This window comes from Lampetra planeri, chromosome 59 (assembly GCF_965212315.1).
Source record: "Lampetra planeri chromosome 59, kcLamPlan1.2.h2, whole genome shotgun sequence".
NCBI classification, from domain to species: domain Eukaryota; kingdom Metazoa; phylum Chordata; class Hyperoartia; order Petromyzontiformes; family Petromyzontidae; genus Lampetra; species Lampetra planeri.
The window spans coordinates 2,959,017-2,971,716 of record NC_136165.1 but is presented as its reverse complement, the minus strand read 5'-3'; the positions used below and the strand labels follow the sequence as shown (position 1 = coordinate 2,971,716).

Genomic DNA, 12,700 nt, shown 5'->3' with positions numbered 1-12,700 from the left:
CCCATGTCCAACCACTCACCCCATGTCCAGCCACCCACCCCATGTCCAACCACCCACCTCATGTCCAACCACCCACCCCATGTCCAACCACTCACCCCATGTCCAACCACCCACCCCATGTCCAACCACCCACCCCATGTCCAACCACCCACCTCATGTCCAACCACCCACCCCATGTCCAGCCACTCACCCCATGTCCAACCACCCACCCCATGTCCAACCACCCACCCCATGTCCAACCACTCACCCCATGTCCAACCACCCACCCCATGTCCAGCCACTCACCCCATGCCCAACCACCCACCCCATGCCCAACCACCCACCCCATGCCCAACCACCTCATGTCCAACCACCCACCCCATGTCCAACCACCCACCCCATGTCCAACCACCTCATGTCCAACCACCTCATGTCCAGCCACTCACCCAATGTCCAACCACCCACCCCATGCCCAACCACCTCATGTTCAACCACCCACCCCATGTCCAACCACCCACCTCATGTCCAACCACCCACCCCATGTCCAACCACCCACCCCATGCCCAACCACCTCATGTCCAACCACCCACCTCACGCCCAACCACCCCATGTCCAACCACCCACCTCATGTCCAACCACCCACCCCATGTCCAACCACCCACCCCATGTCCAACCACCCACCCCATGCCCAACCACCTCATGTCCAACCACCCACCTCACGCCCAACCATCCCATGTCCAACCACCCACCTCATGTCCAACCACCCACCCCATATTCTCAGGTTTTTTCGGTAAAGTCACGTAGGTAAAACATTAAAAGTAATGAAAGTAAAATAAAACAAAACAAAAATAAAAATAAAATTCACGACGTTTCGGAGGCAACACAAGTCTCCGTCATCAGGTGGGACCGTCACAGCCAGATTAGCTGCATCAAGTGAAGCAATGATTCAAAATGTAATCCCTTATAAGCAAGTTGAAGGGGGGGAGGAGAGGGGGGGGGGAGTTCATCAGAATGTGGTAGCCAATGAATGGAACGTATCGGGAGGGAGGGGGGTGGGAGGGGGAGGGAGCCAACAAAACATTTGGCGACGGCTTGGACGCGGCTGCTGCGCACGCCAACACAATGGGCAGAAAGAGGGGAGGGGAGGTCTGATACACATGATAGAATAAAGGAACGAAAATGCCCATGTTTATACCAATGCAGGCTGAAAAATGAAGAGAGTACTGTTAAAAATAACTGGGGATGTTAACACTCGGTGAAGTAAATTAAAATAGTGCCTGTCAGATAAGATGGTCCAAAAAGTGTAATTAAGTCTTTTTTGCGTGGTTAATAACATCTTTCCAGTGATTACTGAGTTTGTACCCATCATCACGGTTGAAATTATGTCTGTGTTTGTATATTTGTATGGCTTCGTGTACAAACCTTTGATGGTAGCCAGGAGGCTTGCAGAGAACCTTGGTCTCGGAAAAGACAATATCATGAGAGCCCGCCGAGTTGTAGCAATGATCGGCAACGGCCGAAGAATCAGTTCTGCCGTGTTTCAGATCTGACTTGTGCTCGCGGACACGATCAGCAACATGACGTTTTGTTTCTCCAATGTAGCAATCACCACAAATGCAACTCAATTTGTAGACTCCAGGATACTGTAAGTCAGGAACGACATCCTTCACAGATGGAATCAGATCACGGATTTTATGCACTGTGTTGAATCGGACTTGGATCTTATGTTTGTTTAGAATTTTGGAGATCTTTTTGGTCACGCCTGCTATGTATGGTAACGTGATAGTTTTGGTCGGAGTTTCATGTGGTTGTTTCTGTGTGGTGGGAGAGACAGCTTGGCGGATAGTATGGTCAGAGTATCCGTTCATCCTGAGGGCCCGATGTACATGTCTTAATTCATCAGCCAGGTGGTGTTGGTCAGAAATGCCATGGGCTCTGTGGTATAGCGTTTTGATGAGAGAATTCTTTTGAGATGGGTGGTGGTGGGAATCCGGTTTCAGGTAGGAATCTGTGTGGGTGGCTTTCCTGTAGACAGAATGTCCCAAGGATCCGTCAAGCCTCCTCTTAAACAGAATATCCAAGAATGGTAGTTTACCGTCTTTCTCCACTTCCATGGTGAATCTGATAGATGGGTGTCTAGAATTGATGTGGTCCAAGAAGTGGTTCAATGCTGGGAGGCCATGTGGCCAGATGACGAAAGTGTCATCCACATATCTCTTCCACAGGGAAGGACGCAGGGTGGATGTCTGGATGGCGTCTGATTCAAACTTTTCCATGAAAATGTTGGCTATAACTGGTGACAAGGGGGAGCCCATAGGGGTACCCTCATTCTGTTTGTAGAAGGTGCCATTCCAGGTAAAATAGGTGTTGGTGAGGCAATGCCTAACCAGCGCAGGTACATCAGAATTCAATCCCTGTTGGACTAAGTCCTCAATTATTGTTAGGGTGTCCGGTACTGGGACTTTGGTAAACAAAGATACTACATCAAAGCTGACGAGAATGTCATCAGGAGATAGTACCATGTCCTTAACCATAGAGACTAATTGGGTTGAGTTGAGTACTGCCGAAGAGGTCTTGCCTGTGAAGGGGAGCAGAGTATCTGATAGAAAACGGGCTAGTTTGTACGTCGGAGAGTTTATCGTCGACACGATGGGTCGTAGCGGGGTGCCTTCTTTATGGATTTTAGGAAGACCATAGAGTCTGGGAGGTCTTGCCGCCGATGGTTTTAGAGAGGGACGTTTGCTTGGTTCGATTAGGGAAGTCGAACTCATGATGATACTGTTGGTTTTTGTCGTTAGGCTTTTAGTGGGATCGTTTTTAATTTTGGAGTAACTCCCATCATTAAGAAGGTCCAGGATTTTGTTGTTGTATGAATCTTTATCCATGATGACCGTGGCATTGCCCTTGTCTGCCGAGAGGATGACTATATCATCTCTCTTTTTTAAATTCGCGAGTTCAGAGCGTTCGCACCCACCCCATGTCCAACCACCCACCCCATGTCCAACCACCCACCTCACGCCCAACCACCTCATGTCCAACCACCCACCTCACGCCCAACCACCTCATGTCCAACCACCCACCCCATGTCCAACCACCCACCCCATGTCCAACCACCTCATGTCCAACCACCCACCTCATGTCCAACTACCCACCCCATGTCCAACCACCCACCTCATGTCCAACCACCCACCCCATGTCCAACCACCCACCCCATGTCCAGCCACTCACCCCATGCCCAACCACCCACCCCATGTCCAACCACCCACCCCATGTCCAACCACCCACCCCATGCCCAACCACCTCATGTCCAACCACCCACCTCACGCCCAACCACCTCATGTCCAACCACCCACCCCATGTCCAACCACCCACCCCATGTCCAACCACCCACCCCATGCCCAACCACCTCATGCCCAACCACCCACCTCATGTCCTGCCACTCACCGGGCTGGAGAAAGCGATGTGTCTCAGCAGTGCCAGTGGGCTCGAGGCGGTTACCTACCAGCAACAATAACGGCGGCGCTCCGTGACAGTGGTTACCACACAACAGTCTATGTAGGCTGTGCAGGACCTTTGCGTGTGTGTGTGTCTTGTTGATGCATGCATTGTGGAGGGCAGTTATTTCAGCTGCATTGCAGAATCCTCACAATGTGGGTGGCAGGGTGGATGGGTGTGTGGGTAGCATGTTGGGTGGATGGGTGGGTGGATGGGTGAGTGACAGAGTGGATGGCTGGGTAGCAGAGTGTATGGATGGATGGGTGTGTGGCAAGGTGGATTGGTGGGTGGGTGTCAGGGTGGATGGGTGGCAGGGTGGATGGGTGGCAGGGTGGCAGGCTGGATGGGTGGCAGGCTGGATGGATGGGTGTGTGGCAAGGTGGATTGGTGGGTGGGTGTCAGGGTGGATGCGTAGCAGGGTGGATGGGTGGCAGGGTGGCAGGCTGGATGGGTGGGTGCCAGGTTTATGAGTAGGTGGGTGGCAGGGTGGATGGGTGGGTGCTAGGTTTATGAGTAGGTGGGTGTGTGGGTGGCAGGGTGGCAGGCTGGATGGGTGGCAGGGTGGATGGATGGGTGCCAGGTTTATGAGTAGGTGGGTGGCAGGGTGGGTGGGTGGCAGGCTGGATGGGTGGATGCCAGGTTTATGAGTGGCTGGGTGGTAGGGTGGCAAGCTGGGTGGGTGGTGTGCGAATATATTTTTGTCTGGCTGGGTAGGACAACCTGTTGGCCAACTGCGTGACTAGGAGGCCGAGTTCATAGCGTGGGTGCCGAGCTGTGTGTCTGATTTACCGAACTCTTCCGCCGGATGAGCTCGTGCACCACTGGCAACTCGCTATGTCGCCGACTGATGTTCTGGCTGTCAGGCTGAGTGTCTAGTAGTCTGCCTAGCCAGCCCAGCGTCTTGCTGGCTGACTGGCTGGCTGACTAGCTGAGTGGCTGATTACTGGCTAGCTTAGCTGGCGAGCCACTCGACAGCCGGAGTGGCCAGTTTGTCGTGCTTCCTTGCGAGACGAGGGGCTAGCCTAGCGACGATTAGTTTGTCCGGCTGGATAGCTGGGCGTGCGTGCGTGCGTGCGTTTGTGTGCGTGCGCGCCACCCATCCCCTCGTGCGTGCCGTGTCGGCCTTCGCAGGTGCCACTCGCTGACAGCACTTGCCCCAACGACCTGTTCAAGGCTGTCACGGGGTGGTGTATTTACGTGCCCTTTATCAGTGGCGCAGCCGGTCGGCGCTTTGCCCTGCGTACCCGGCGAACCCGAGTCGGATCCCGGCACCGGATCGCCACCCAATGATTACAGCGGCGAATATTCGAACCCGTGTCCTGGGCCATGCTCCTTGGACATACTCCTGGGGTGAGACAAATGCGTGCGTGCGTGCGTGGGTGGGTACTGGCCACCCCCCACTCCTGGGTGCGTGCCCTTTGCCGGCCTTCGCAGGTGCTGCTCGCGAGCTCGCTCCGTCTGCCTCGCAGCACTTGCCCCGCCAGTTCGTGTGGAGGCTACACGGGGGATCGCGTCGCCTTTGTCCCAAGTGCCCTTTAGCCCGAGAGACGCGGGAGAGAGCAGGGGGGACGGAGACACACACGGGGAGGGGGCAGGGGTGGGGGGGTGGGAGGAGGTGTGGGGGGAGGGGGTGGGAGGTGGGGGAGTGGGAGGAGGTGTGGGGGGAGGGGGGTGGGAGGAGGTGTGGGGGGTGGGGGAGGAGGAGAGGTGGGAGGTGTGGGGGGAGGTGTGGGGGGAAGGGTGGGGGGAGGGGGTGGGAGAGGGGGTGGGGGGTGGGGGAGGAGGAGAGGTGGGAGGTGTGGGGGGAGGTGTGGGGGGAAGGGTGGGGGGAGGGGGTGGGGGAGGAGCGGGGTGTGGGGGGAGGATGGGGGAGGAGGGGCGGGGGGTGGAGGGGAGGAGGGGAGGAGGGGTGGGAGGGGGTGTGGGGGGAGGAGGGGGGATGGGGGGGGTTACGGGGGCGGTGGGGGGGGGGTTACGAGGGGGGGGGGGTTACGAGGGGGGGGGGTTACGAGGGGGGGGGGGGTTCAGGGGGGGGGGCTGACCGCCAGCACTGTGGCTCTACAATGGCCACTGACCTTCAGTCGCTTTTTGTTGCTGCTATTAATACGCGCAAACGACCGAGGCGCGTTCATTATGTTTCATTTCGCTTATAGCCACAAACATTCGTCGTGTGCCTTTAATGTTGTCGGACAGACACACACACACACACGACATAGTATACACCGTACAGACACACACGCACACACGACATAGTATACACCGTACAGACACACACACACAGACACATACACACAGTACATATACAAACAGTACACACACGCACACCGTACACACACACACACGCAAATGCACACACAGCACATACACACACACTACACACACACTACACACCCACACATTACACACATTACACACACATTACACACACATTACACACACACATTACACACACACACGCACAATCCATATAACACGCGCACATACAGTACACGCACGTACAGTACACGCACGTGACCGCCCTGAGTGCGTGCGTGGCCATCGCCGTTGCCAGGGTAGCGGTTGTCATGGCGACCGGAGAGCGGCGGCAGCAGCAGCAGCACCGAGAATTTGGAGTAAAAGAAAAAAAATCATTCCCGATGCATCCGCCACTGCGTTCACTCACACAACAACAACAGCAACAACAACCGCCGTTTAACCACTAAGTGGTGGTGGTGTCACCACGGCGCTTGTGCCAGGCTAGGTGCAGGAGGGTCACGGGGCAGATCCAGGTACCATGGGTTGACTGCCGTGCCAGTCTAGGTGCAGGAGGAGGTCACGGGACAGACCTCGGTGCCATGGGTTGACTGCCGTGCCAGGCTAGGTGCAGGAGGACGAGGTCACGGGACAGACCCAGCAGGTGCCATGGGTTGACTGCCGTGCCAGGCTAGGTGCAGGAGGATGAGGTCACGGGACAGACCCAGGTGCCATGGGTTGGCTGACTGAGATGACTGGCAGATGCACAAGCTGTGCCCCCCACTTTCCTGACTCGCTGCATTTTATCTGCCCGCCGCTCCGCTCGTTGTTGTGAGCGTCGCTCCTCTGCCTTCCGTTGTTGCCTCCAACTGTCCTTCACGAGCCTCCTCCACAGAGGCCGATCTTGACACCGCTGGTACCGGTCTTCGACAAGTCCACTCAGCTCCACATCCTCCTGTAACCACATCAGCTCCATCTCTAGCGTCCTCTCTCCAGCTAAACGTAATACACTTACAAAGACAAAAAGCCCCCGTATAGCCATTAATAGACTTGGGGCAAGTGCTGTTAGCGAGCACCTGTGAAGGCCAGCACGGCACACGGGGTGGGGGGTCATTATGTTAACACATGGCAGCAGGCACTCATTTTGGCCTCGAGCGGGAATCGAACTCGTGTCTCCGCATTCGTAGCGCAGCACGCAAACCACTGCACCACCACTCCCCATTGCTTGGTTCTGACCACGCCACCTACACTAACAGCACTTGCCCCCAAAAGTATATTAAGGCTGCACGGGGGGTCTTTGTGTGCGTATCTGCGTGCGTATCTGCGTGCGTAAGCGTGTGTGCGCGCGCGTGTGCGTGCGCGCGCACCCCTCCACGTAGGTTGGATTTACTTTTATCGCCCGTGCCCTTGAGACGCTGTTATCGTACCGATGGCACGGCCGCCTTGTCTCGGACGGACCGTATAATAGGCGCTCGCTAACAGCTCCGGCTATCGCTATGCGCAAACCAGGCCGGGTTTCATTCCGTGTGTGCGCGTACGTGCCTTTCAGTTGCCAGAGCTCAGCCCTACGAGTTCCGGCGGGCCCGAGTTCGATTCCCGGCCACGGCTAACGTCGGCGTGCGGAAATCTGAACTGCTGCCGTGCCTCCCCACCAAGGTCGACGCCGCCTGAAATGAGTAGTTGCTGCAGCGTGTAAATTGTTAGCACTGGGGAGACAAAGGTGGTCGGGTGTGGTCGGTAGCTCCACCACCACCGCCACCACCGCGCGCACTGCGTGCCGAGCCAGCCTTTATCGGCGCTGGATCATGGCACTTGCCCCAACAGTCTGTGTAGTTCATCTTCTTGGTTCTTTCGGTAAAGTCACGTAGAATGGAAATAATAAAATAATTTTTTTTTTACATAATCAAATAATTCTCACGACGTTTTGGCCACAACGCAAGCAGCCGTCCTCAGGTGGAGAACAGGTCTGTCTACTCGACAGACCTGTTCTCCACCTGAGGACGGCTGCTTGCGTTGTGGCCGAAACGTCGTGAGAATTATTTGATTACGTTTTATTTTTATTTTTTTATTATTTCCATTCTACGTGACTTTACTGAAAGAACCAAGAAGATGAATCCCTGCAGTCACGAAAGCTTTAAATCGAAATTTAGTCTGTGTAGTTGATTTGAAGCTTTCGTGACTGCAAGAATCCATACTCTTTGGTTCTTTCGGTAAAGCCACGTGGGTAGAAATACAACAATAGATCACGACGTTTCGATCGCAACACAAGCAACCGTCATCAGTAGTTTCCTTGCTGTGGTTGTCTAACGTGATGACGAGTGCTTGCGTTGCGATCGAAACGTCGTGATCTATTGTTTTTTCTACTGATGTGACTTTACCGAAAGAAATAAAAGAGTTTGAGCCTGTGTAGTCTACACGGCCATTCTTTGTTCTTTTTTTGGATAATGGTGATGACGATGACAACAATCATCACCATGATCATCGTCATCTCAAGCCCTCTCAATATGCATCCTTATAATAATATCATACCTGTCAACCCATACGGTGTACCCGTATTGTTGTAGAGGGGAAATTGAGTTTTCAGGTCCGTACGGCGTACAGCCGTTTCAATACGGGCAACAAAATGGTTTGTCGATTTGTGTTTCTACCTTGTGGTGGTGACTTTGTGGGATGAATGTGTTGAGATGTATAAGGTGCACGGGGTGACCAATCAGGTCTGAATTGGTCTGTAACAAGGTAGGGCACTGTGATAAGGGGTTGACAGGTATGTAATATCCATGATCATAATGATGATAATGATGGTGACACGGAGGCTAATAGTGACCGAAACGATAATCGTGATGATTACGATGGCTTTGATGAGAATGATCATTAATCGCCGTGATGACGTCGGCGATGATGGACAGGGGTTGAGAAGAATGGCAGGACGGCTACTTGCGTTGTGGCCGAAACGTCGTGAGAATTATTTTATTATGTTTTATTTTTATTATTTTATTATTTCAATTCTACGTGACTTTACCGAAAGAACCAATAAGAAGAAAAATGGCAGCGACGTTAATCGTAGTGATATTTACATTGTGCTTTGCTCTAATGCCTCGACAACTCAAAGCGACTTAACACCACATCTCAAACATTGAAAGGGGAACCCCCCCACCCCATTGTGGCAGCTGCCTCTGCGCAGCACACAATGTGGCTCAGCGCTTAGCCTTGCAGGCGGGTGTTAGTCTGCCAGTAGGGGGTGGTGATCGCTATGTACGTTGAACTTCTTTCGCACCGTACGTAGCCAACGGTGCTAATCGGAGGGTGCAGTGTTGAGTGTATGGGCAGTGTTGAGTCTGTGGCTACTGTTAGTCTATGTTGCAAGTGTACGTACGTTGAACTTCTTTCGCACCGTACGTAGTCAACCGTGCTAATCGGAGGTGCCGGTGAAGGACAACAAACTAAACTCGTAAAGTAGTTCTCAAGAAATGAGTTTGTCAATCTAGATGATGATTTAAAAGTGCATCATAACTCCAGCGGATTCCTAATATTGGAAAGAAGAGCGTTCCAGACGGCCACACGATGCGGTGACCACCATGTTTGTTCGATGGCTAGCAGCCAAAAGCCGCTGCTGCTGCTGCTGCGGTTTATGCTCCTTCACGAGATCAGCTGAGGTATTGTGGTTTGTTCGTGGCAAGCTGTGTGGTCTAGCCTAGGGGCACCCCCAGGGGCAGCTGTCCCTGCACGGCACAACGTGACTCAGCGCTTGGCCTGACCATCGTCGTCAGAATGACACGGTGCAAGCAACCACACCGACTATGGCGATGGCGTCGTTGGTCGTGCCGACGACCGTGACGACGACGACGATGACATCGTTGATCGTGACGATGACGACAATGACGTCGTTGATCGTGACGACGACGATGACGTCGTTGACCGTGACGACGACGACAATGACGTCGTTGATCGTGACGACGACGACGATGACGTCGTTGATCGTGACGACGACGATGACGTCGTTGACCGTGACGACGACCATGACGTCGTTGGTCGTGACGACGATGACATCGTTGATCGTGCCGACGACGATGACGTCGTTGACCGTGACGATGACCATGACATCGTTGGTCGTGACGACGACGACGATGACGTCGTTGATCGTGCCGACAACCGTGACGACGACGACCATGACGTCGTTGATCGTGACGTCGACCATGACGTCTATGATTGTGACGACGACGACGATAACGTCGTTTGCCGCCTCCCTCCCTCCCCCTCCTTGCGGTGGCTGCGTCGGTGCCCCCCCCCCCCCCCCCCCCCCCCCCCGGGCAGGCGCTGCTGGTGTTTGCGCGCGAGGACAGCCAGAGCGACGGGTTCTGGTGGGCGTGCGAGCGCGCTGCATACCGCTGCGCCATCGCCCACTCGGCCGAGGCGGCGCTCGGCCTCGTCCTGGCCTCCCACCCGGACCTCGTGGTCGTCGATGGCCGCAGCTCGCAGCACTTCAGCGCCGAGGCCGTGTGCAGGTGAGCGTCCGGCCACTCGCCAAATTTTCGCCGATTTCGCCAAATCTCCACTGCAACCGCCCTTTCGTGGAATTGCAACTCTCCGGCTCGCCCGCCACCGGGGATAGAGCGTTGCCCCCTCGCACGCTTTGGGCTTTCTCGGGGGGTGCCCCGGGTTTCCTCCCGCGCGCGCGCGCGTGTACGCGCTCGTTTCGTTGGCTGATAAACACCTTGATATCTAGCGGACCGCAGAGCTTGGTAGTAATTTTGCACCGACTCAGACTGCGTGGCGGCTGCTGCTGCTGCTGCTTTCCCACTCCTCGTCTGTGGTGCTTCCTCCTGGCGCCTTTTGAGTCGTCCTCTCTGAGTCGTCCCCTCTGAGTCGACCTCTCTGAGTCGTCCTCTCTGAGTGGTCCTCTCCGAGTCGTCCTCTCTGAGTCGTCCCCTCTGAGTCGTCCCCTCTGAGTCATCCTCTTCGAGTCGTCCCCTCTGAGTCATCCCTTTGAGTCGTCCCTCTGAGTTGTCCCCTCTTGAGTCGTCCTCTGAGTCGTTCTCTCTGAATCGTCCTCTCTGAGTCGTCCTCTCTGAGTCGTCCTCTCTGAGTCGTCCTCTCCGAGTCGTCCTCTCCGAGTCGTTCTCTCCGAGTCGTCCTCTCCGAGTCGTCCTCTCTGAATCGTCCTCTCTGAGTCGTCCTCTCTGAGTCGTCCTCTCTGAATCGTCCTCTCTGAGTCGTCCTCTCTGAGTCGTCCTCTCTGAGTCGTCCTCTCCGAGTCGTCCTCTCCGAGTCGTCCTCTCTGCGTCGTCCCTCTGAGTCGTCCCTCTGAGTCGTCCCCTCTGAGTCGTCCTCTCCGAGTCGTCCCCTCCGAGTCGTCCCCTCTGAGTCGCTCCTCTGAGTCGTCCTCTCCGAGTTGGAGGCAGTCGCCCTCCAACAACAACGGAGGGCGGAGGAGCGACGCTCACAACAACGAGCGGAGCGCCGAGCAGCTCGCTAACAGCACTTGCCCCAACAGTCTGTTAAGGCTACACGGGGGATCTTTGTCTGTGTGCAGGTCTATTAGGGCGACGAAAGATTCGGAGCACACAGTGCTGGTGGTAGTCACCAGAAAAATGTGAGTTCCCGCGAATACCACGATAAACACCACAACCACCACCACGATCACCACGATCACCACAATCACCACAATCACCACAATCACCACAACCACAATCACCACAACCACCACAACCACAATTACCACAACCACAATCACCACAACCACAATCACCACAACCACAATCACCACAAACACAATCGCCACAACCACAATCACCACAATCACCACAACCACATTCGCCACAACCACAATCACCACAACCACAATCACCACAACCACAATCACCACAACCACAATCACCACAACCACAATCACCACAATCACCGCAACTACAATCACCACAACCACCAGCACCACCACAACCACAAAAAAATGAGCCCCCCAATGCGGTGTATAAACATCAGCACTGGGGAGACAAAGGCGGTCAGGTGTAATACTTGCCGCACTACCCCTGGTGTACTGTGTATGTACGCTAAGCTTCGTACGTAGCCAACCTTGCTAATCGGAGTGTGCGTCTCACAAACAGCACTTGCCCCAACAGCATGTTGAAGGCTAGACGTGGGATCTTTGTCTTGTGTGTGTGTATGTCTCTCTCTTCCCGCCCTCACCCCACACCCGTGTCCAACTCAGACCGTCTGATCAGGAGGAGGAGAGCATCCTGCCCCTGCTCACAGCTGGCTTCACGCGGGTAAGCAAGCGAGATCCCATGAACCGCGCGACTCGCACAGAAACGATCGGCCGATGAATCTTCTCCAGAGGTCGCAAACGGGTTTTGATTCCTTACCCGTACCGGTACCCGGCCGCACCAGGGTCGCAAACGGGTACCCGTACCCGATACCCGGCCGGGTACGAGTAGCCGGGTATCGGGTAGGGTACGGGTATCGGGTACCCGATTGCGACCTCTGGGATGAAGCCACGTTGCAGGCGCGGGTGGGTTGATTCTAGGAACTTGAATTGTGAGAAGAGACAAGACGTTGGGAATTGAGTGACAAACGGTTACTCACCAGTGACTCACGGCCTACCCGTACCCGTACCCGGCCGCACCAGGGTCGCAAACGGGTACCCGGCCGGGTACGGGTAGCCGGGGCTGACACAGTTTAGAGAATCGTTTGCAGATTTTTTTGGAAAAAATGTGAAAATCAAATGAGACTTGGCACCACAGGGACAAATTCCACACCAGCACGTGGGGACGTGTGTGTGTGTGCGCTAGAGGGGTGTGCGTGTGTGGTAGAGGTGTGGGGTGTGTGTGTGCTCGATGTGTGTGTGGGGTGTGTGTGTGCTCGATGTGTGTGTGTGTGAGGTGTGTGTGTGTGAGGTGTGTGTGTGTGAGGTGTGTGTGTGTGAGGTGTGTGTGTGCTCGATGTGTGTGTGTGAGGTGTGTGTGTGCTCGATGTGTGTGTGTGAGGTGTGTGTGTACTC

General features: G+C 54.9%; 1 protein-coding gene across 1 annotated transcript in view; it reads left to right on the top strand.

The window, feature by feature from the left end:
- The window catches only part of LOC144736219 (high affinity cAMP-specific and IBMX-insensitive 3',5'-cyclic phosphodiesterase 8B-like), a 57,215-nt gene that overhangs the window by 23,599 nt on the left and 20,916 nt on the right, over positions 1-12,700 (top strand). The window contains 3 exon segments of the mRNA XM_078618834.1: positions 10,018-10,208; positions 11,237-11,296; positions 11,912-11,969. Of these exon segments, the coding sequence (XP_078474960.1) occupies positions 10,018-10,208; positions 11,237-11,296; positions 11,912-11,969 (309 nt within the window).